Source organism: Anolis carolinensis, chromosome X (assembly GCF_035594765.1).
Source record: "Anolis carolinensis isolate JA03-04 chromosome X, rAnoCar3.1.pri, whole genome shotgun sequence".
Taxonomy (NCBI): domain Eukaryota; kingdom Metazoa; phylum Chordata; class Lepidosauria; order Squamata; family Dactyloidae; genus Anolis; species Anolis carolinensis.
Genome location: NC_085847.1, coordinates 3,832,864 through 3,858,851, shown reverse-complemented (window position 1 = coordinate 3,858,851; position 25,988 = coordinate 3,832,864). Strand labels below are relative to the sequence as shown.

General features: G+C 42.7%; 1 protein-coding gene across 14 annotated transcripts in view; it reads left to right on the top strand.

Annotated features, from left to right (window-relative positions):
* Nucleotides 1–25,988, top strand: part of arvcf (ARVCF delta catenin family member) — a 315,018-nt gene that overhangs the window by 260,032 nt on the left and 28,998 nt on the right. For all 14 annotated transcript variants that reach the window (XM_062958522.1, XM_062958523.1, XM_062958527.1 and 11 more), the window contains one exon: nucleotides 4,872–4,943. In XM_062958522.1, the coding sequence (XP_062814592.1) occupies nucleotides 4,872–4,943 (72 nt within the window). The remainder of the gene's footprint in view (nucleotides 1–4,871; nucleotides 4,944–25,988) is intronic.

Here is a 25,988-nt window from a genome sequence, read left to right as displayed (position 1 = left end):
GGTTAGAAAAGCGTGTGCCCAGGAACCAAAGTTACCTGAATGTGCTTATTTTGCTGGCTGTTCTTCCCTTGTAAGTGGGAGGCCTAGAAGAATGTATTGGAAAACACAACCATGTGGTTATTTTCAATTTTTATCTACTCTGAGGTTGGGTGCACCCTGTGATGAAAATAAAATAAAATGCTGTCTGTGTCTAGAACAAAGTTTGAACTCTTTTGTAGGCCACCGAGAGGGCCTAGTGGGATGTCTTTGATGTGTGCTCTTGCCACATGGCTAGTGGAGTCAGGCGGGTTTTCGGTTTTGATCTTGGGGACCACAACCAGCTGTCTAATGCCAATTCAAACGGTGAGTCTGTCTAGCTCAGTGCTACCTGTTCTGACTCTGCTGCAGACTCACCCAGACAAGAGGTCTCTGCCATCACTCTCGGATCCTTTTGAATCTGCGATGATGGGAATCTTGAAATGCCAGGGACCTTCCTTATGGTTCCCGTCTTACTGGCATAGTGGAATAACTGCCTTATGTTAAGAGACTGCACTGCAGTGTGTTCAGGTGGCTTGCAAAACTAGATTGGTGTTTGAGTTTCCCTTCCTTCCCTTTGTCTTTTCTTCCTTTTGTTTCCAGGTTGTAAACCTGTGAGCAAAGCTATATTCTCTCGGTTCCTCTCTAAGCCTCTCTGGAAGCATTTCTGCCTGTAGAGTGGGTGATAGTTATTTAAATTTGTATTTCTTTACCTGGATGAATCAATACTCCACAAAGATAGCATAAACCCACTGAAGACATGTTTTCCGGGCAAATCAAAAGGACCTATTATAATGGCCTCCATCTCGTAATTATTGTAATGTGCCTAATGTACAGGAGTAAGGGAACAGGTGGCAAATTGGCACTTTGCATGGCGTTTGCTGCAGACGCAGGGCATTAGGCAAGACTGAAGCTGAATGTTGTCGAAATGTACTCTGAGATCAAGCTTTATTTTGAGCAGCGATAAGTAGCACTTTGTTCTTCTGCAGATGCAGGTGGTTTTGATAATGCTTCTGTGCTATCCCAACTAGCTTTTGTGCTCCCAAAGAAGTGAGTTGGGGCAAAGTCACATTGAGCAAGATCGGGTTTCAGGATGGAGAGGAAAGATTCAGGCGCATTGGAGAAAAGTGAAGCTGGCCAGGACCTTGGATAGCTCCCTAGCTGGAAGATTTCCTCTATATCAATAGCCGTGCTTACTTCAGCAAAAGCCTAAGCATTTATAAAGCAAGAGTGGGAATTATACAACCTTCTAGATGTTCTCGAACTGCAGCTCCTGGCAGCACTGTCACTCTAGTGAATGGAGAGGAATGCTGGGAGTTGCAATTTGACACATTTCTAGCACTTCAGAGAGCAGGACATTGACAGTGATTCATATTGTCAGCCCTTAGAATAATAGAATCCTAGAGTTGGAAGAGGAGCCCCAGTGGTGAAGTGTGTAAAAGCGCTGAGCTGCTGAACTTGCAGACCAAAAGGTCCCAGGTTCAAATCCCGGGAGCGGAGTGAGCGCCCGCTGTTGCTCCAGCTTCTGCCAACCTAGCAGTTCGAAAACATGCCAATGTGAGTAGATCAATAGGTACCGCTCCAGCAAGAAGGTAACAGCGCTCCATGCAGTCATGCCGGCCACATGACCTTGGAGGTGTCTACAGACAATGCCAGCTCTTCAGCTTAGAAATGGAGATGAGCACCAACCCCCAGAGTCAGACATGATTTGACTTAACGTCAGGGGAAACCTTTACCTTAGAGTTGGAAGAGACTCCAAGGGACATCCAGTCCAACCGTAGTCTGCCAGGCAGGAAGACACAATAAAAGCACAGATGGCCACCCAACCACTGCTTAAAAGTCTCCACTGGACTCCAAGGCTGAACATCTTCCTTTCATACCATCTTCCTAATGTTTAGGTGGAATCTCTTTTCCTGTTGCTTGAATCCTTGGCTCCCTTGTGTCCTAGTCTCTGGAGCAGCAGAAACAAGCTCCCCCCCCCCCCTCCTCAATGGGACATCTTTCAAATTTTGAAACATGGCTCTCTTCTTTTCCAAGCTAAACATCCCTAAATACCCTAAAGATAAATTTGAGGTGAGCTTCAACTTCCAGCAGCAGCTCCGTCCCATAGAGATTGAAAATTTGCCAATGCTATGTGGCAGAAGATGGAACAGAAGGTATCCTAGCCTTCCATGCAACCTCATTGAGGAATTCAAAAGATTTATTGCATTCTCAAGCAAAGCTGGAATAGTTATGATTTTGAACTTCAAATCCCAAAGCAATTGTGGACTACAGTTCTCAAAAATCCCCTTCTGAGAGTTCTCATCCAAAAAAGTAACTTGTCTAGGCTTGATCTTGAGCTTTTCTTCCTTCTAAACACACATGTGCTATCTGGAAACAATGTGTAGAAGAAACTGGTGTTTTGCACTTTTTTAAAAAACCATGATCATTACGCATGTGTTTTTCTGTACAGAACAATTTCTATAAAACCTTTGGTATGTGCAAATAATGGATAAACACTGTACAAAGTTCTTGGACCAAAAGTTGGACACCACTGATCTATAACATTCATGGAATGACAAATTGAAGGCCATTTGGATTTCTACAACTGAACAAGATGGTTCTGTTGTGTGTCTCGTAATGAAAACACATCACATGGAGTCAAATTCCATTGAACATGGGTTGCTGTGCTGGGGAGCTGAAGGCATGTGTGTTGTAACATGGGGTTTTTGTACCGGAACCGGACCGGCTTAGAAAAAGAATCTGGAAATTTTTTGGAAAGCAGTTAAGTAGGGAGTTTGTCAAAGGATAAAATAGAATGTGTTGGCGCTGTCTCTTGTTTTGAAGCTTGTCTCTTAGAAATTTGTTTTCCCTCTCTGGCAAACGTCCCTTCTGCCACAAAGCCTTGTCATTTCCCCTCTTTTTCCTGAGAAGTGACAACTCCAAGTCGGCTTTTTAGTGAAGCAGTAGGACCGGGTTGTCATCACGAAATCTGGCATTCTGTCATGGCGGCTGACATCTTGCTGCTGCCTTTGAGTGTTCCTTGCTTTCCCAAATAGGGCATCGCTGTCTTGTTTGAGAGGCCTTAGAATGAAAGATTTCCGGGCACTTTTGTGGATCGCCGGCAGTTATTTCACCAAAGCTTTCATGGGAAGATTTGACAAAATGGGTCAAGATATGTTTTGGCTCACGGAGGCAAGAGAGACTTGGGCTTTCACGTTGAACTCGATGTACCGACAGACACAAAACAAACTCCCTTCACCAGTTTGCCTCTTAAAGCTGGCTGGTGAATCCAATAAGCCTTGAAATCTACTGGAACACATTGATCAGATCTCCTTGTCTCATTAAATTGCTTTGTATTTAAATATTGACTCCGCATAAGAAAAGTGCAGCTTGGCCTGGGTAATTTATGTTGAGATTATCATATGGAAGATGGATAGTTTTGTTAGAAAAAAATGGTGCAGAGGAAGACTAAGAGTGTGTCTACACTGTAGAATTAATGCCATGGGATGTTGGGACTTATTGTTTGGTGAAGTACTGGCACTCTTTAGTAGAGAAGGCTAAACACTTGGTAAAACTACGATCTCCGTGTTTCCATAACATTGAGCCATGGCAGTTTAAGTGGTGTCAAACTGCTTTACTTTGACAGTGTAGATCAGGGGTCCCCAAACTAAGGCCCGGGGGCCGGATGCGGCCCTCCAAGGTCATTTACCTGGCCCCCGCCCTCAGTTTTATAATATAATATTTTTATATCAGTTTTAATAATATAATATATTGTATATACATATGATATTGATAATAATCTTATGTTATACAATATAATACTAATAGTAATACCATATAATAATATTAATTATATGTTATATATTACATATTATATAATAGTATAGTGGTATAGTTCAATATAGCAATATATAATGCTAATATTGTGTTATGCTAATAATATAATATATTGTATGTACATACAGCTGCTCTGAGTCCCCTTCGGGGTGAGAAGGGTGGGATATAAATGTAGTAAATAAATGTAGTAAATAAATAATTAATTTTAGACTTAGGCTCGGCCAAAGTCTGACATGACTTGAAGGCACACAACAACAACAACAACAATCCTAATTAACTTGACTATCTCATTGGCCAGTAGCAGGCCCACACTTTCCATTGAAATCCTAATAGGTTTATGTTAGTTAAAATTGTTTTCATTTTTAAATATTGTATTGTTCTTTCGTTGTTGTTGTTGTTGTTGCACTACAAGTAAGACATGTGCAGTGTGTATAGGAATTTGTTTGTATTTTTTTTTCAAATGATAATTCGGCCCCTCCACAGTCTGAAGGATTGTGTACCGGCCCTCTGCTTAAAAAGTTTGGGGACCCCTGGTGTAGATGCACTCTAATGTGCTCTTTCTTGTACTGCCTCCCCAGCAATATGGTCATTCCTCTAGCTGGCGACTTTGAGCAAGTCACACACTCTCAGCCTCAGAGAAAGGTTAAACCAAACCTCCTCCGGATAATCTTTCCAAGATAACCCTATGATTGTTCGTGGATCCCTTCCATCAGATAACTTAAGAAGCAATGGTCTAGAAATCTTGTCCGAAGGCTGAAACCAGTCCATGTCAATATGCATTTTATATGTATGAATGTGAAGCCACAAACATGCTCATTTCAGTGCCAAAGACCCTTGTGTAAATACAATGTGGTTGCATGCATACATGGTGTTTGTGTGTGATGGGGTGGTATGTATGTACCCATATATGTATGCTTACATGCACAATTTTGAGGTTTGCATTCCATCTCTTCTCGGTTTTGAATATTACTGTGACCGATTTTGGTTTATTCACGCTCTGAATGCTTTCATTGCTCATTCTTCTGTGTCATGCACAGGCAAGAAGAACAGTGATGCGGACAGGAACTTTGATACACTGGATCTGCCGAAGCGCTCTGAATCAGCAAAAGGTAATGTGCAAATGTTTCTCTACGAGTCACTTCTAGAGGGCTCAGGTTGAGGGAGTGAAAAATATACAACATTTATCATGACTATTTGTGCTTGTTTAATCTCACTATTAAATGAGCATTCAAGGGCTTCCTGGGTTGTAATACATGCACTGATTGAAAAGAGTGTTTGCTTTTGCAAACAGCGCACATTTTCTACACAGAATCAAGGTTGATTGTGGCATTTCTTCAGTTGCAGTTGTTATTTAATTGCTTTATTTTACTTTGGTTTTGTTGCATGCCCAGCCTTTCTTGTATATTTGATCATTTTATGTAATTGTAAGTGAATACCGTTCTCTGCTTAGTGCGTGCAAATGCCTGTTTTAATATCGCTCCCCGCGGTGTTACCGTTAAGATTATTTCAGATCTTGGCCTTAGGGTTTCCGGGAAAGGGCATTTTCACTCAATGGCCTTACAGGAAGACAGTAAAATCTTATGGCTTCCTTGATTTACGACCTCATTGATCCCAACTTTAGGAAGTCAATCCTGCTGGGTTTTTGCTCCAAAGACCTGCCTTGGTGCTACCATTGGTTCCTAAATTAGCACTTCATGCCTCCTGAAGTCCACCACAACTGATGTGTGGACACAACTCTGTGGAGCTCTTTGCACAACCCGTGGTTACTGCATTTTAACTGCATTTGTAGATGTAGCTTTGTAAATGTAGATTCTCCTTGGTATAAGGCAGTTGCATCATGGAATGTTTATGGTCATCCGTATCTGGAATATCATTAGCTATGCTGTCAACATTGGTCTTGTTTGCAAAATGAGAGCCGGTATAATATGAGGGCTATCCAGAAAGTACATTACATTTTGGAATTAAAAAAGAACAAAGTATACATTACGTTTTGGAATTAAAAATGAACAAAGTATAGGAGAGAACATTTACCATATGCAGTTGAAAGCCACACCCAAATACCACATCTCATGTAGTCGCCATTCAAATCTAGGCACTTACCATAGTGATGAAGGAGCTTTGCAACTCCTCCCCCATTAAATTCTGCCGCTTGCTTCCTCAACCACTTGTTTCCAACAATGGTGACGTGGCTGGCAACGCAGTGTTTTGGTGACGCTGCGCAGCTGCGGGAATGGGTGACTGGCTGGTTGAGGACAAGTGGCAGAATTTAGTGGGGGAGGAGTTGCAAAGCTCCTTCATCACTATGATAAGTGCCTAGATTTGAATGGCGACTACGTGAGATGTGGTATTTGGGTGTGGCTTTCAACTGCATATGGTAAATGTTCTCTCCTATACTTTGTTCATTTTTAATTCCAAAACGTAATGTACTTTCTGGATAACCCTCGTATAGAGTTGGATCTTGTGGATATTTGGCATAACTTTGATAGTTAACCATCAGTCATGGTGGCTAAGTCTTCTATCAGGTAGCAGGGTTCTGGACTAGGATAGGCCTGCACAATCTGTGGCACTCCAGGTGTTTTGGACTTCAGCTCTCAGAATTTCTGACTATTGGACAAGCTGGTTAGGGCTTCTGGGAGTTGTCTCAAACACCTGGAAGGCCACAGTTTGTGCAGGTATGATCTAGAAGAAGGTAGATATGGGGTTGACTTTAGATTAATCCATCTCATCTTCCTTCTTTTCCTTACTATTATGAGTGCGGGAGGCACACACATACACAGCATTTGTGTGATTGTGTATCTAATGCACACATCACCCATGACTTTATAGTCATGGGTACAGAGTTGTCACAGTGCCTTTTTGGGCTTAGAAATTGACCACCCTATGACTAATGGCTTTAATTGCTTACTCATATGTAGTAATCACACACTAATCCGTTAATAATAGCAATTGTCCTTTGCTTTTCTTACAAATGTGATTGTTGACTTACAATACATGATTTCTTTATGAATAGACCAATAATTCCAGCAATTTAAGATTGCACGTAGAGCATGCAAATTTGTTGCCAGGACTTGTGTATGTAGTAGTTTGGCTGCTCTCCCCTTCTGTCCCTTTCAAATGCCATGCTTTGGCAGGTGCAGGAGTAGAAGGGTGCTCAAAACCCACCATGGCATGAACCACTTTCTTTTAATGCTGTGTTCGAAGTAAGAAGCAGCAATTTGGCCACGATCCACTTAGAAAATTTACACATAAAAGAGATTGCTATGTCAGATTAATCTAACGTTTGTGATGACCTTGGGGAACGGAAAAATGTGCACATCTTTTTTCTTCTCCCCCTCTGGAAAGTCAAAATGTTCTCTGCAGGGCTTTCACCACAATGGTCCTTTTGTCTAGAAGCAGCGATATGTGCCGTTTAAACAGCTCAGAGTTTAAAGGCTTGTTTGTTCCCAGCGCTGCATTTGAAACGAGACAAAAATGAACTTTACATCATGAAAAAAAAAGACAAAGGAAGAAAGATCTGGATTGCTGCCTAGTTCTCTAAAAGCATGTTGTGCTCTGGGATATCTCATGGAAGTTGTGTTGTGTTCCTGAGAGAGCGGTTGAACTGTAACTGCCATGGCCCCTGGTTTTATGTCTTTCGTGTGATGTGGCTGATTCTAAGTGGAAAAACAGCCCAAGGGGGGAAAGTTGCCCTGATTCCACAATCAACCACTCAAGGTAGCCCACATCCTGACAGTGACACAAGTCTGGAGATGTTGGCCAGATCATTTGGACCACCAGTGCCAGGCTTAGGACTGAACGGAGGTCTTGCCTTCTTAGTCAAGGTCCTCCTAATCCACACTCCCCACATATGGAATACCCAAAATTTACACCTCCCTTCAACACCAAGAAAATTACAGATGCATACCATAAGGCCAGGTGTCAAACTCATTTTCACCAAGGGCTACATCAACCTTATGGTTGCCTTCAAAGGGCTGTTTGTAATTGTAAGAATGTATACACGTAACTATGATACTTTGGCATTGAAAGCCTCACAGTCCACATAAAATGATGTGGCGGGCCAGATTTGGCCCACAGGCTATGGATTAGACATATGTGCCATATGGGAACAGGGCTGGGTTGAACTGATGACACCGTGCCATTATCGTGGTTGTTTTTATTCTTAGCCCTGGGAGTCAAAGCAACTCATGGGAGGGGAAGCAAACAGAGTCAGCTGTTCACATTTACTGGGGTTAGAGGTACAGGGCGCCAGCAAAATGGAAATTTAAAAAATTGTATGGAGTTGTACAGGTTGTAAATATCTGCTTTAAGGTCTTGTCTGCCTTGAGGAAGAGGAGGCATTGGGAAAGGGGGATCTTTTCATTTTAGACCTCTCTGGAGTAAGCTGATCACAAGTTGTGCCCTAAGATTGTTCAGCTCTAGTCTGGTTTGTCATGTGGAGTTCAATCCCTGATCATCTTGTTCTTGTAATAAAGAAGGCGGGATCTCATTTCTCATCTTCTGTAGGCATGGTGGCAGACAGCTATTGAGTATATTTGTTCACGTCAGCAACCTACCCTCCCCACTCCCACCCAAAAATATGAATGCTGCTTTCTTATTTTGTGGACTTGGGAAAAGTAAAGTCACTGTATAGCTTTGTTTTTGAGCATTCAGGGTGTTGAGACACATTTTCTTGTTGAGGGCAAAAATATTGAGCAAGTATTCTTCCTAACTGTGTCCCAGGTCTCTCGAGATCACCTTCCCTTTGTAATTCATTAAACTTTAGCATCATTTGCTTTGAATGTTTATTAAAACCGTTTTAACAAACAATGGGGTCACCTCAACAGTTGACCTGAAAGTACATAGACCAAGACTTTTCTTGACTATTAACAAATTAAGTAGTTGGAAATGTTACCTTATAAAACCACTAGCTGTGCCCAGCCACGCGTTGCTGTGGCGTTGTCTGGTGGTGGTGGTGAGAAATTGTTGAGGTAGTGGTGGTATTGAATGTCTGTTGTATGGCTGTCTTTATGTTTAGTATGCACACTGAAGTGGATTATATGGCAGTGTGGAGTCAAGATAATCCAGTTCAAAGCAGATAATATAAGATTCTAAATGGGTTATATAGCTGCGTGGAAGGGCCTTGAATCTACAGTGCCATTTAATCCAGTTAAAATCTGATAATCTGTGGAAGAGGCCTAAGTGAGGCCTAACTCTGCCTGTGCCCTGGGCTGAGTGGGTTGCTAGGAGACTAAGTGGGCGGAGCTTAGCCTTCAAACTGGTAGCAATTGGATAAAAACTATTATTCCTCTCCCTGTAATTAAGACTTTATTTTTCTTTTCTTTTTGTTGTATCAACCTAGAGCCGTGAATGATGGGTTGTGTTGTCAAATTTCGAGGTTGGGAGGCCTGTAGTTTTGTTGTTTTGTCCGCTGCCCTGATGCCATCACTCTTTTATATATATAGATGTCATGTGGTGTCTTTTAGTGCAATTGGAAGCTCTGTTGGTGTTTTGAGATGGGACTGATAGGTTTGTAGGCAGAATGAAGGTTTGCAACATGGTGCTTGGTTCTGCTTGTGCATGCTACTGAATTTTCTGAATTCATCTATCCATCACTGTGCTTTGAAAGCAAAAAGTGGGGCCTGCCGTCAAGAGCCCGTTTTGGTGCCTTTCTTCTCTTAACAATGTAAGTGCTTGGCATTTCCAGTGTGGAGGCTGCTTAGCCATGCACACGCACCGTGGTTTATGTGACACTCTGTCTTCCAAAGCTGACCCACATAAAAGAACACAATCCCTGATGACAGGCTCTAGAATGTTCCTGTCATGGCAGGAGGTGTCTGAGGAAGGCACACTCCTTTCCTCTCAAGGAAATGTGACAGATCTTGCAAAGGGAGCTGATGGCTGGAATTGAGGGGATGTAAAGGCAGGTTAGACAATATCAAGACAGAAGCCACCAGTCAAAGCATGGCTGACTTACTGAACAAGCTCTGGCCCTGAAAAAAGAATGTGTGTGTCTCTCATTATGTGAGGGGATCATTTGTCCATGAAACAGGACATCATCTGGCAAAAATTAGCATTAGCGGTATACAAAACATGTAGAGAGGGCCTAAGTATACCCCAAGGGTATTAGATCCTGGAAGATAAGGGTCAATCCTGGTTGTAGGCTATATTTCAGAGGGAGGAGGTAGAATTATAGAGTTGGAAGAAGCTGCAAGGGCAATTCAGTCCAACCCCATCCTGCCATGCAAGAACACACAAAGCACTCCAGACAGATGGCCATCCAGCCTCAATTTAAAACATTCCAAAGATAGATTCCCAGGAAGCATATTCTAATGATAGCTCTTACCATCACCAGCAATTTCCTAATATTGAGTTGGAATTTATTTTCCTAGAGTTTGAATCAGTTTCTGCATGTCCTGGTCCTCTGTCTTTTAGTATTCCTCACCATGAGATCATGAGAAAGCTGCCAGGTTCGAATCCCACCTGGGGAGAGTGCGGTTGAGCTCCCTCTATCAGCTCCAGCTCCATGTGGGTACATGAGAGAAGCCTCCCACAAGGATGGTAAAAACATGAAAACATCCAGGCATCCCCTGGGCAACGTCCTTGCAGACTTCCAATTCTCTCAGTCCAGAAGCGACTCAAGTTGCTCCTGACACGAAAGAAAAACCATGGGATCACACCCAATATTTTCCTAAGTTTACTGAAATGAACTTTCTTGAAGTCCAGAATGCATTTTTTTTTGCTATGCTTGACTTCTCCTTTCCGCTGTATAACCAACTCTAGAAGAACACGGTCACTCCCACCTAAGAATCTTGTTGCTTCAACACCATTAGCCAGGTCGTCTCCAGTGTTTAGGATCAGATCTAAAACAGCTGATCCTTTTGATGCTTCTTCCACCTTCTCGACAATGAAATTGTTTGCAAGGCAAGGAAGGAATTTGTTGGACCCTATACGCTAGGTAGGGTTTGTCTTCCAAGAAATATCCGGATACTTGAACTCTCCCATTACACCTCTACTTTCTGAATATATGGCATTGTGTTCCAGGAAGGTATAATCAACTGGAAAAACCACAACTGAGAACTCCTTGCCAAATAAACCTTCTGAAATTCAAGGCGTCTCCATAGGTTGGCTTGAAGGCACAGGCACACACCCCATGTGGAAAACCAATTGGCTGCATTTCTTTCAGTGTTGCCTACCGTGGATACCCAAGCCACACCGTGCTACTGAATTCTCCCCTTTCCGTTCTCCTTGCTCTCTGCTATTTTTCCTTTTATGTTAAACCAGGACAAAGAAGTAGATCTAATCCATGATTTTAACATTTTATTCTGTATGTGCTTTTTATGACTTGTTTTTATGGTTTGATTATTGGTTTCTTTGGTTTTCTTGTCTTGTTTTTATTGTTCTGTTCGGGCTTGGCCCCATGTAAGCTGCCCCGAGTCCCTTCGGGGAGATGGGGCAGGGTATAAGAATAAAATTATTATTATTATTATTATTATTATTATTATTATTATTATTATTATTATTTTATTATGACACATCAAACAAGATAGATATGCTGGATTTCATATCACAAAATCACAAGTCGAACACTTCCCAAGTGTCTAGGACTGTGTGATGTATTTTCAGATGATGCGTGCAGATCCCAGTAGGGTGGCCTTTTGCAGCTGGCAGATTGTAATTTTGTCAATGTCTATTGTTTCCAAATACCGGCTGAGATCTTTTGGCACGGCACCCAATGTGCCCATCACCACCGGGACCACCTGCACTGGTTTCTGCCAGAGTCTTTGAAGTTCAATCTTGAGGTCCTGATAGCGGCTGAGTTTTTCCTGTTGTTTTTCGTCAATGCGACTGTCACCTGGGATGGCGACATCAATGATCCAAACCTTTTTCTTTTCCACAACTGTGATGTCTGGTGTGTTGTGTTCCAGAACTTTGTCAGTCTGGATTCGGAAGTCCCACAGTATCTTTGCCTGCTCATTTTCCAATACTTTTGCAGGTTTGTGATCCCACCAATTCTTTGCTGCTGGGAGGTGGTACTTGAGGCATAAGTTCCAATGAATCATTTGGGCCACATAGTTGTGCCTCTGTTTGTAGTCTGTCTGTGCGATTTTCTTACAGCAGCTGAGGAGATGATCAATGGTTTCGTCGGTTTCCTTGCACAGTCTGCATTTTGGGTCATCAGCTGATTTTTCGATCTTGGCCTGAATTGCCTTTGTCCTGATGGCTTGCTCCTGGGCTGCAAGGATCAGGCCTTCTGTCTCCTCCTTCAGGGTCCCATTCGTGAGCCAGAGCCAGGTCTTCTCCTTATCAGCTTTGCCTTCAATTTTGTCAAGGAACTTTCCATGCCATGTTTTGTTGTGCCAGCTGTCAGCTCTAGTTTGTAGTGTGGTTTTCTTGTACTGGTTTTTTGTCTGCTGTGCTTTGAGGAGTTTCTGATTTTTGACTTCAATCAAGGCAGGTTCTTCACTTTGCTTTACATATTCTGCCAGGGCATGTTCTTCTTCTTTGACTGCTTGTCAAATTATTATTATTATTATTATTATTATTATTATTATTATTATTATGCAAAGTTGTAGAAGGAAAGTGAGTTGTCTTTGGGCTGTCATCTACATTTTCCACAATGCTCAGAGTGATGTTGTGTTGGAGGTAACAGAAATGATCATTTCAGCCGCCAACCTGCTGCTGCTCAGTAAACTGGGCCAGAAAAATAAATAAGGAACCAAAACTGGCTTCTGATGTCCCACCGGGAGAATGGGAGGATGTTGGTGTCCATTGTCCATCACATCTGGAGGCCCAGAGTTTGTGTTGGTGCAATATCAAATGTTGAAGATGTCAGTTTTTGGACTACAAACCTCCCAAATCCCAATAGCTCTGCTTTCCCTTGCCCTGGCATTAACATTCTTCAAGCATTTGGCATACAATGTTCAGCATTCCCACTGGGACTGCTAAGTGTCTTCTCTTTCAAGGGTCTTGCTAAGTACACAGATCATTGTAATCCCCAGTGGCACCCATAATTTACAAAGGAGCTAACGGCGGCTCATTTGTCTTGTCGTGCCTGGTGCTGGCAGAACTTTTATGGCTCTGAATGGGAGATGTTTCCCTTGCGTATTTTTTGTGTAGCACAGCCCCCCCCCCCCACTCCCCCCAGGACATTACATTCTCACCTCTTCACATCCATCAAGAAAGTAGGCATTGGGTACCAGCTGGCAGCTTTTCAGCTCCACTTATAACAGAGGCGCTGGTTTATTGTTCCATCAGGTTGTGCCTTTCCTTAAAATGAACTCAGAAACTAAATTAATGTTTTACGTTGCCATTTTTGGCATTCACACTTCCCCACCTGTTTCTTTGCTGCAATAAAAATAAGTAGCACAGAATCTCAATGTGGCTCCATTTGGGTTATGAAGTGTGAGCTTAATAGGAACTTTTAGCAGTCCTGATATATATTTACATGTATGTGTACGTAATTTAAGCTATTAATACCATAGTCATTCTCCAAGTGTAGATTTTTGTGTCGTCACATTTGTGTCGTCTAAGAAGGACAATATTAGCTTCAAGGCTTGCAAAAACACATTTCTTGGAAGGGATCCTGGTCGAAAAAGCCTTTTCCATGAGGACTGTGTATTTTCAGTGAGTGTGGAATGTTGACCAGTGGTTTTTAGGAAAACGGAGGGAATGGAAATGTAACAGAATATCTTGAAGAGGGGATGGCTGGATGAATTGTGTCCTGAACAAGAGCGCTATGTGCTTCAAATGTTGGTTTATCTATAAGTTTGTATCAGGGACTGCTGTAGAATGAGTAAATGATTTATTTATTTATTTATTTATTTGCAGTATTTATATTCCGCCCTTCTCAGCCCGAAGGGGACTCAGGGGACTCACATTGTACACATATAAGGCAAACATTCAATCTATATATATAAAAGAGTGATGCCATCACGGCGACCCACAAAACAACAAAACTACAGACCCCCCAACCTTGAAATTTGACAACACAACCCATCATCCACGCCTCTAGGTTGATACAACAAAAAGAAAAGAAAAATAAAGTCCTAATTAGAGAGAGAGGAATAATTGCTTTTATCTAATTGCTGCCAGTTAGAAGGCTAAGTTCCTCCAGCTTGGTCTCCTAGCAACCCAATAAAAATAATAAAAATACTAAAAATAATTAAAAACACTAAAAAATTAATACAATAAAATACTATAATAACAGAAAATAACTAAAAATAATACAAGAAAATAATAAAATATAATAAATAAAAAGAGAACTTACAATAAAATTAATTAAAAAAAACAAATAACGTCAAATAAAAATTACACAACAATTTTTAACCTATACCACCACCACTTTGCCACAGCAACGCGTGGCCGGGCACAGCTAGTGCCATATAACATAGAACAGAGACAGAGACAGACGCAGAGGCAATTTAAACCTTCTCCAACTTCCAGCTTCCTGAGGGGATGCTTGATTCCGGCCACTGGGGGAGCAGCTGCTTCATCATCCACTGCGATGGCACTTCCTCATTCCAACGGCGGCTGGATGATTTTTATGGTGTCGTAAATTAGCCTCCCCACATATAAGTGGTAGCTAAATTTCCTACTTGATAGATGCAACTATCTTTCGGGTTGTTTAGGTCAGCAACGAGCAGGGGCTATATTTTATTTTTAATGGTCGGGTGCTTACCTGAAATGTTTGGGACCAGAAGTGTTTGGGATTTTCATATTTTGAAATATCTGCCGTATTGGTTCGATTCTAAGGTGCCATCAATTGCAAGATGTACATTAATTTCAGTAGAAATGACAGGAACAAAGTCTAGGACTTTCTGTCATTTTTCATTGGTCTGGGCATGGCTTTGACAGACTTTATTTGCCCACAATATGATTAGAAGGGGAGCCAACCCAGTACCTTGTGGCAAGGAGTTCCATGAGTAAGCCTTCTCAAAAAAGCAAATTTACTCCAGATTAGATTCCTAGGTCTGTCTAACCTTATTTGGCCAGCATCAGCGTAAGACTTTCAGGCTCAGGTTGGTTACATTACTTGCTCCCTGATCAAAGTCTGGAGTTGGATACTGCAGCAGGGTGTGTGCGCTTGTGTGTGTGTGCAGGCATGTAATTTTCTGCTCCTGAAATCCTTCCAATGCTGCATAAACTGTCAAAGAGAAAAGGAAAGTATCTTCTCTGCTCAGGCAGGGTCGCTAGACAAAGAAGCTGTGATAATCAGCAGCTTTTCAGCTCATCCAGCTGTGGATGTGAAATGGACCGACCTCCGTCTGCTTCCAAAAAATGATGACAAAGATTCTGGTGGCATGTTAAAGAAAAGCATATTTTATTTGCCATACACTGGCACAGACTGATGCAAGCTTTGAGGCGCCTCAAAACCCTTTGTTTTTAAATCTAAAAAGGTAACTTTCCCAACCTCCGAAGAATCTAGACTTCTGCAGCTGGACAATGGCACACAGGTTTCTCCTCAAGACAGTTGCTCCTACCTGAAACTTTAGCAATGCTGTATCATCGGACCACTTCTTTGATTCTCATAAGGATAAACAGTTATTTTTTATTCAAGAAAGCAAACCTACAAGCATACATACAAACAGAGCAACATTGTCAGCTTGTCCATATCAGCTAATTCACATTAGCTATGTCTTCTGCTGGACTTCAGGCCATTCTGTTGTCGAGCATTCTTGCTCAGGTTACCTAAAAGGAGAACTGCATCTATGCTTAGTGCAAAAGGAGCCCTGTCTTTCCTCTTTGGCTGGCAGGGCTGAGTGCTGGCATAATCATACATCCATGCCATATATCTCTGCCATGGACAAATTCAAATGGGTTGGCCAAAAAAGCAAAGCAGTAGTTGCCGGCTCCTCATCTTGGCCTGGAATAGTTTGGCATGCTTGGGAAACCTTCACAAAGCCTTCCCACCTGACAGCTTCACAGGGCTGTTGTTGAGGATTGATGGAGCTGTTAGTGCAACATGGGCTGCCGTTTCGCCTAAGTGCTTCATTCGGATATCTTTTTAATGGGGCAGGTGTCAAGCTGTTCTCCTTCTAAATCTTTGTGCAGCAGCCCAGGCTATTATTATTTATGAGGCTGCCCATTAAATATACATCTGCACAACACTGGGAGCATTGAAATAAAAATTATAGCTCCCCCCCCCTTTTTTTTTGGACAATTGGGCTGCCCAGGTAGAATATGGAATCTCCATTCATTGTGAGAAAACTGTGTGTCCGTTGCCAGCCCTCCGATGGCATTTTGAATGCTGCTAGATGTTCATGCTCCTTGTTTGCTTGAGAAGACTGAGATGTGAGAGTCCTCCCCCCGCCCAATAGTAATAAAAGGTGAAAGAATTGATCCGAAAAACAGACAACTGCCAATTTTGCATTTTCGCTTCTTTTGTGCTTGTTCTCGTCTCCTTGTGCCATCTCCTCTGAACAAGAGGAATGTTATTTTTTTTTCTGGTGTATACATTTTATTTAAGTGATTGATTTAATTGATTTCACCAATTGATTTAAACTTCATTTTACTCTGCTCGTTGATTCAAAGCATGTCAGGATGGCCTAGGAACAAAACAATATGGCATCAGTTGGGAGATTCTGGAATTTTTATTTTGTTTTCTTCCTGAAAAATAATTGCCAGGCTCTGCTTCTGACACAGTAAGCCCCCACCTATCTCTTCCAAAATGAAGCAACCGGCTTCAAAGCAATCTCTCTAAGAAAAGTCTCCCTGCATTTCGTGGGATGATTCAGATGATGTATGTGTAAGTGTATGTATCTCCACCAGTGTATTTGCATGTCTCATTTAGCATTTATATTACAAACAGTTATATCATTGGCTCTAAAGGCTGGGGGGATTGACTGTCTTAGACAGTCCAGTTCATTACACAGTTTGTTTGTAAAATGTGTGCCAAGCAAATCTGCCAGGGAGCCGGAGTGGCTCTTTGCGCTTGGCTGCTGCTGGCTCAAGCTTGGGATTTCCGTCGGGGCCCCGAACAGCTCTGCCTATCCATCCAGAACTGTTGAATTGCAAAGAGTTCCTGCCATGGCATTTCTCTGCTCTCTCAGTTAAATCGTCACAACCCAGAGCCCATTTTAGTATGTCCTCTCTTTCACATGCGTACACACGGCCATGCTCAAAGGGAGTGGCTACTAATGCAGAGCAAGGATGGGGTGCCCTGGCAGCACAGAGCCATTGACAACACAGAATCATAGGATCCTAGAATTGGAAGAGACCCCCGGGGCCATCCAGTCCAACTCTGGCACGCAAGAAGATGCAATCCAAAGCCTCCCAGGAGATGCCAATCCAGTTTCTTTTGAACAACCTCCAGAGAAGGAGATTCTAACACACTCTAAGGAAGCAGATTCCACTGTTGTCGGAGGCTTTCATGGCCAGGATCACAGGGTTGTTGTATGTCTTTCGGGCTGTGTGGCCATATTCCAGAAGTATTCTCTCCTGACATCTGTGGAGAGTCCAGGGTGTGACAAGAGTCCTTTGTCACTTGGAAGCCAGCGTTAATGTTCCACAGATATATATTTTTACCTTCCTTGCCTAGTTTATCCATGCAAGAGCCACACCCTGGACTCTCCACAGATATATATATTTTCCTTGCCTTGCCTAGTTTATCCATGCCACACAGCCTCTGAGGATGCCTGCCATAGATGTGGGCAAAACGTCAGGAGAGAATACTTCTGGAACATGGCCACACAGCCCAAAAGACATACAACAACCCAGATTCCACTGTCTTCCTAATGTTTAGGAGGGATATATTCCCCCTTGCAATTTGAACCCATTTCTATATGTCCTAGTCTCCAGAGCAGTGGAAAACAAGTCTGCTATCCATCAGAATCAGCACAGAACTTTAGTGCTAAAGTTTGAAAAAATGTCCTAGGTCTGGAAGAGAATCCTAAGAATCCTGCTGCTGGTGACTGAAAATAAGAGCAGCCCTCCTGGATCAGACCAAAGGCCTATCTGAGCTGGCATTCAGTGTTTCCTGCATTGACATAGACTTTGAAGGATCTTGGGGCATTCTGTAGTGCAAGATGCACTCACAAAGATCCCCACATGTAGACTCTTCTTTTATACCTTGCAACCACACAGTCACCCCCTCCCTTTTGCTCTCTATTTGCACTCACTGTTAAGAGACGTTCCCTACAATGCTTTTTCCAAATAGTATAGACACTGTTCCCCAATGTCTTACTGTGAACGTAGTATAAAGCAATCATGACCAGGAGCCATTTATTCCCCATGAATTTTTCTAATTCCCCTTGAAAGCCATTTACCTTGATGACAGTGCCTGTTGCCTGGTGTCCCTGTTTATTCCAGAACAGCCAGCCTTAGCTGATTTAAAAGTCAAGAGTGCCCTTTTTTGGATTAAAGCATCAAAACACAGTTGTTTTACAATAGGCAATCAGTTTACTGAGTGCCTTCAAGCCGTTTCCAATTTATGGTGACCCCCAAAGGCAGACTTGTCAAAGGAGATGTGTCACTGCCTTTCTTGGACGAGGCTGAGAGTGTGTGACTCACCCAGGGTCACATAGTATTTTCCATGGATCCAACTACCAAACCACCAAGCAACACTGGTTTTCATTGTAATCCATAAATCCCAGCAGCGGGGCATGAACTGACTATATTCCGCGTGGTATTTTTGTGTTTACATGCTCACATGAGATGCCATCCAGGACAAATGTCTAGTGAGCGGGAGAAGAACCGAATATCATCATCAGTGCCTGTTGAATAGTCTGTTGTTTAATGGTGCATTATTGTCTGTATTGATCTTGTGTCAGTTGCACTGGGAACCTTGTTGGCTGAAGAATTGGCTAGAAATATTTGCCTGTGTGTATGCTAGAAACAAAAGGCACCATTACCTGCTCTGAGATGTAATTGCAAGAATGCGGAGAGAGAGAAAAAGACCCATCAGGCTGACAACTTGATCAAATCTAGATTGTGGCCAGCTTGGAAAGTTACTGAAGGCAACAAGTAGCCCCAAGGCCTCTTGAAAGTACAATAATTGCTCTCCTGAAATGTACTGTTTCCCACACAGTTTTGCTTATCCACAATAGAACTTGTACTTTTGGGCATGTTAGTCATATGTGACTCCTAGCCATATTTCTCCCCACTTTCTTCAATTTCTAAACTTCAATATAATATACTAGCTGTGCCCGGCCACGCGTTGCTGTGGCCTTGTCTGGTGGTGTTGGTGAGAAATTGTTGAGGCAGTGGTGGTATTGAATGTCTGTTGTATGGTTGTCTTTATGTTTAGTATGCACACTGAAGTGGATTATATGGCAGTGTGGAGTCAAGATAATCCAGTTCAAAGCAGATAATATAAGATTCTAAATGGGTTATATAGCTGTGTGGAAGGGCCTTGAGTCTACACTGCCATATAATCCAGTTAAAATCTGATAATCTGTGGAAGAGGCCTAAGTGAGGCCTAACTGTGCCTGTCCCCTGGGCTGAGTAGGTTGCTAGGAGACCAAGTGGGCGGAGCTTAGCCTTCTAACTGGCAGCAATTGGATAAAAACTATTATTCGTCTCCCTGTAATTAGGACTTTATTTTTCTTTTCTTTTTGTTGTATCAACCTAGAGCCGTGAATGATGGGTTGTGTTGTCAAATTTTGAGGTTGGGGGGCCTGTAGTTTTGTTGTTTTGTCTGCTGCCCTGATGCCATCACTCTTTTATATAGAGAGATAGGGTAATTGTCCCTGTGATTCTTCTTGGTGAGCCTGATTGTGTCTAGGCCCCTGGTTTTGTCTTTCTCTGCCATCTACCTTGGTATTATCCACAGTAGACCAAAGCCAGTGTTGCCTCCCTGCTTCTGGCTGCCCTTTGCGATCTCCTAAATCCCCTCCGGATGTTCTGATGTCGCATATTTCCATGTGGCATTTGGCAAGAGGAAGAAGTAGAACAACAGCTTCCGACTCGGCTCCATTATTGATCCTCTTGGCTCCCAGAAGCACACGCCACCCTCGAGACATCGCCAAGGATGCTGACACAAAGGGGGCGGGGGGGCGGGGGATCTCATATAATGAATTCCAATCAGAAACCTCTGCAAGTGCCTTCAAATCACAAACATCAAAGCGACGGTCTCAGCTGAGCATATAATTACGAGAGGGACCTGCTGTGCGCTTTGGAAAGGGGAGGAAAGGGAACGCTTCTGCAGCAGCAGCTTCACCTTCCAATACGTCGGCGATGACACAGGGAAAGAGAAACTGGGGATAGAGTGTATGTGTGTTGGAGATGTCCTCCCATCTTGCTTTGTGTTTATGCTGTGAATCCCTTTTCTGGTTGAAAATCACCAAAAGCTGTCATTGTAAGGTCACCCGTATCACATCCTCAGGGCCCGTGCCCTATGTGAAATGGCAAGGAACTCCTCAAGTTTCAGGTTTGGTCCTGAAATCCCAGACCATGGGAGTTATTCTGTTTTAGCAGCCGTAAAGTGGATGTATTTGCTTCTCTTCTCAGCATCTCTTTCTGCTCAAACTCTGGTCCTCTTTTTCTTTTTTTTCTTCTAGTTCTCTTGGAATCTTTCTGAGCCAGGAAGTAAAATATGTTGACCACCAGAAGGAAGATCAGAGCTTGCTTCTCTGTCCTGGAGCAGGCTGGACATTTCTCTGTGTCTTTGTGGTGACTCCAAAGATTTCGTAGGGTTTTCTTAAGCAAGAAATGCTCAGGGGTGGTTTTGCCTGATCATTTCTCTCCCGGCTGCATTCATTGGCAGTCTCCCATCCATGTCCTAACCACGGTTTCCTCTGCTTAGCTTCCAAGATCAGGTCAATACTCCTTTTGAGTATTTCGGCCAATACAAGCCAGCATATTTCTCCCCTCCCAACCAGAGAATTCTGACTTCCCCAAGGAGGAGGGTTTCTTCCTGCTTTCCTTTGGATGTGCTGATGCTTTACATATCAACCTGAGGATATTTGCATGAGCAGCTGCAGAGTTCAAGTTAGAAAAAAAAGATGAGCAGATGCTCAAAGCATAGTATCAGGGAAGAGTGTAAGGTGTATGCGTGTGTTTCCCTTCATCCCCTCTTTTTCCCGGATTGGGATTTTGAGAGTAAAAGTGTGCATGAAGCACATGCAACCCTAATCCGCCATGCTCAATTAAACCCCATCCAACCAGGAAGGGAGCAACGTCCTTTGGGATGTAGTTGGTAAATATAAGTTTAACTGGCTCAGGAAAGGTGGTTATATACAATTAAAAGAACTAAGTGATGGTTGTAGACTTCATTCCTTCCCTGACCCCCAGCAGCAGATGGGACACCCTTCTCATCCTTCTATTTTGCATGGAAGGTGGCACTCGGACTCACTCCGTTGGCATTACCACCAATCACCATCACTGAGTATTGAGAAAAGCTTCCTTCTGTCTGCTTTTTGTTGTCTTTCTTGGAGCAATTGCTCGTGGTTCTCAGAGGCAGAGGGACTGAAGGGACAGTGGTCTGGTCGCTGGCTAGCTTTTCAAGCTTTTGGAAACACAACTGAATCAAATCAGAGTTTGTACAATGAAGCATGGGCACCCTCTCTTCCAGAGCTTGGAAGTGTCACTGTTTTCAATGACGACTTCTTGAAGAGTTGAAGTTCCCAAGTCCGCCTTTCTTTTTGTGCTTGTTTTCTTAAGGATACGGGGTGTTTTCAAGCTCCTAGTGAGTCACATCAGGTTTATTTTTATGCGTATACTTCTTTTCTGCAGTTATGCACTGATAGGATTATCTAGGGTTGTGTCCTGTCTAAGCAGTCTTCCCAAGCTTGAGCCTCAGGCAGCCGTCATATGAGGCAGGAGCTGAGAAGCTGGAGCCAGGACCTGAGCCGAGGGTCAGCTAAGAACACATCAGAGCCAACAAACTTGGTTGCTCAAGAAGGATCTGCTTTTCCAAATCAGTCCCACTCCAGACGGGACAAACGGCCCAAGCCAAACCTTAGGGATGAATGGCTCCAAGGTTCATCATCATGGTCGAATATAATTTCTTCCAGAGGTGGATCCATAAATGTCTGTGACAACCTATTCTGGAGCCACATTGTCTTTTGCAATGGGGACATACATTTTCAAATGGAAGGTGGTCCCGACAAGGGTTTGCTTGATGCACCTTCTTCCCCTTGGCACATTTCTCCCTTTCGCCCTCTATTTGTGCCTCTTCGAAATCCACAGCACTGTTAGTCACAGCTGACCTCCAGTTCAACACCCGCGGGCCTGGGCTTCCCAGTTCTTTCAGGGTTAGCTTTAAGCCATCTTTAAATCTTTTCTGCTGTCCACCAACATTCTGTTTTCCATTCTTGAGCTGAGACTCAATACAGGAGACAGTGCATATGGCACTTTATCACTGTTACTTATTTCCATGATACAGCACTTTATGAAACCTGTTCCCACTGGTTTGCTTTCAATTACTCCGATTTTATCTGCTTGGATTTTAATGTATTTGTCCATTATTTTATTTTGTGTATTGTTGGAATGTTTTAAGTTTATGTCAAATATGTTGTTGTTGTTTCGGGCTTGTCCCTGTTGTGAGCCACCCCGAGTCCCTTCGGGGAGATGGGGCGAGATATAAAAATAAAGTTTATTATTATTATTTCTCATTTGGACAAAGTGGCCAGTCCAGTGAAGTGGATGGCGGAGAATCATGGCTTCAATGCTGGTGGTCTTTGTGTCTTCCAGAACTCTGACATTTCTCTGCCTGTCTTCTCAAGAGATTTACAGGATTTTTCTAAGACAACGCTGATGGAATCAGTAGAGAATGGCGTTTGTAGACAGTCCACATTTTACAGGTGTGAAACAGAGTTGGAAGGACAATAGCTTTATAAACAAGCATCTTGGTATCCCTACAACTGTCCCAATTCTCAAACACACTACACTTCATTACAAAAAATGCTGCAGTCACAAAGCTCAAGACAGTGGTGTATTTCGGCGTGTATTTTTTTTTGGAACAAGCTTTTCAATACCTGTGAAGTCTCAAAAGATATATTAACCAATATTATTTTGCAAAGGTTGAATGTGTTTATATTATTTTGGTTGCCAAATTCAATTGATGTTGAAATAGTGGAGACTATTACAATCTGGAAGATACTACTGTGGATTATAACAGTTGACTGTACTTATTATTTTTATTATTGTTGTTAACTCTCAGGTAATATTGTATGTATATGGTGCTCTGAATTACATAGTGCAACTTATGTTTTGAAACTTTATAGTATTCGCTTATCCTTTTTACATAGAAGGAAGATAGTTCTATACTCAGAGAGGCCTGACTATTTCTGTGGCCTTTGCAAGATGCTCTAATATACATATCTCTTTTTATGTTTTGAACCTTTATAGTGGTTGTTTATCTCTTCGACATAGACTGGGAAAATAGTCAACAGTTTCTAGCATCACACCATTAAGCTGTATTGCTGGCATTGCAGAGGAGTTGGTTGGTGCCAGTCTCCAAGATTAAAGCTCTAGAAATTCCTGACGTGGGCTTGCTGGTACTGGCAGCTCTCTTTGCTTTCCGCTCTATCTCCGGGAGCTCTTCTTTCTCAGTTCTCCTTTGCAGCTTTCAGCCTCTGATTCCTGGGGTGAAGTCTCTGCTCCCGCCTTCTTCCTCGCATGAGGTTCTGCCGTCTGTCTTTACCACCAAGCTACACTTTGCATCCATCATTCGAAGCACTTGACTGCCAGATCTGACTGCAACTGTGCTGCCTCTAAAAATAAAAATAAAAATCTGTCGCTGCTTTTTAAAGACATCCCTCCAGTGTTACCTTGACATTAAGGTTGCTTTCACAGAGGGAGTTGATGGGTAGCATCCCAATTGAACAGGGCAGGGCTGGCGGAGCAATATGCTCTTTCCAGGTTGGGCTCACAGAAGGACAATTCACTCCTATCTTCCAAAAGTGCTGGGGTCATAAATAGCAAGTCATCAATAGTAAGTGCCTTTATAAATGCAATGTGCTTATAGGGCTTTCCTTTTTCAAAAATGAGCTTGACACCATTACTAATGAAGCCCCTGGGGTGTCATCTCAAAGCAAGACTGTAGTCCAACAATCTATCCTCATTTACAAGATGTTCCCCTCCCCAAAAAAATCTTAAATTGATTTCTCTTCCAATTCTATGCATATCATTTCCTTTCTGCCTCACGTTTTTTTTTCCGGTTGCTTAGAAAATGTTTTGCTTTTTCTCAGCAAAGCATAGTTTTGATAATATGACCTTGTAGGAATACGTCCGCTCAGCTTAAAGAGTCCTCATTGCCATCTGGTGGACATCCGTAGTATCTATTCATACCCTATTCTAGATAAGTCATTTTCAATGGCACGATTATTATTTTCTCTCTCTCAGTGTCCATCACATTTTCATCCTTCTTTCACGCATTCTGTTTGTGTTCTTCACCTTTCTCTCCAGGCTCCCGCCTTCTCTTCTTCACTTTGCTGCTCGAGTTTTAACTGTCGTTGGGCAGCTTCACAACTCCTGCAGCCCTCTCCCTTCTCATGAACTTTGTTCTCAAAGGAGGCCACAAGTAATTTTTGAACGTTCTTAAATGTTACTGCTCTTTGTCTTTGCCTTTGTTCCTTCTCTTCTCCCTCCTTTGGCTTCCACACTGGTGTTTATTTATTCATTTACAGTATTTATATTCTCTGGGCCCCTGGTGGCACAGTGTGTTAAAGTGCTGAGCTGCTGAACTTGCAGACCGATAGGTCCCAGGTTCAAATTCCGGGAGCGGAATGAGCGCCCGCTGTTAGCCCCAGCTCCTGCCAACCTAGCAGTTCGAAAACATGCCAATGTGAGTAGATCAATAGGTACCGCTCCGGCGGGAAGGTAACACTGGCGCTCCATGCGGTCATGCCGGCCACATGACCTTGGAGATGTCTATGGACAACGCCGGCTCTTTGGCTTAGAAATGGAGATGAGCACCAACACCCAGAGTCAGTCACAACTGGACTTAACGTCAGGGGAAACATTTACCTTTACCTTACTATTTATATTCTGCCCTTCTCACTCCGAAGTGGACAGGGCAGATCACAATGCACATATACATGGCAAACATTCAATGCCATTAGACATACGCCATATATAGACAGACACAGAGGCAATTTAACATTCCAGCTTCCGGCTTCCGGTATGTTCGATTCCAGCCACAAGGCAGAGCTGCCGCTTCACCGTCCACTGATGGAATACTTCCTCATTCCTTTCCACACACTGCTGGCAGTTTTATGGAGTCGTAAATTAGTTAAATTTGCCTCCCCACATAAAGTGGTACCTACATTTCCTACTCGACAGATGCAACTGTCTTTCGGGCTGCATAGGTCAACAGCAAGCGGAACTATTAATGGTTGGGAGCTCACTCCAACCCAGGCTGGCTTTGAACTCATGACCTCTTGGTGATTTTCATTCTCTACTACTCTACTCAACTCTGCTAAACAGCTGCACTACAGCCCGGTCCTTACATTGATATTAATTCAGCCTTTTCTTCTGTTCATTTCACCTCTTATCAGAAGTTTCTCGCCATCTCAACATTTGGAGGGGTCCCAGAGGCGTTTAGCAGCCAGCTTCATCTCTTTTGGTTAAAAAAAAATCTGTCACCCAATGGCTGAAGGCAGTATTGCAAACTACAATGTCTTTTAAGATAGCTAACTTTAATTAATCCATGCTAAAAACTGTATAAACCTTGAGATACACACACTCCAGGGTCCCCTTAGTATCCATGCAGTGCCTGGCACTATGTTTCATGGTCTTGGAGCTATGGCAAAAAAACACCTACACATTTTCTTTGAGTAGAGTCAGTAGATTTATATCCCATTTTTCAAAAGATATGCTCAAAGGAGTTTACACTAATTGTAAACCCAAGAACCTTATACTGGTCCACTGAACCTAAGATTGACTCAACTTCTGCTTTTGTTCCACCACCCTTCACCCAGCATAAATACAACTCCTTAGTAATGTGCATTTAATAAAAGAGTTATATATTATTTAAACGTTGCAGCAGACTCCTGCCAAGGCGGGTTTTCCATTGCCGCCACATTTTAAAAGAATGTGCAAAACAGCACTGAGCATTTGGTTCCTGCTCTTTGCCAATTGCCAGCCTCGGTTGACCTTTTTGTCTCTTTCAAGTTTTTTGAGACAATTACCTATATATTAGACAAAAGTAGTAAGGGCTGTAGGGAAAAATAGTTAAGATGGTTTTTGAAATGAAGGAAATGGATTTAGGAGGTAAGCAGGTGCTTAATGGGAGT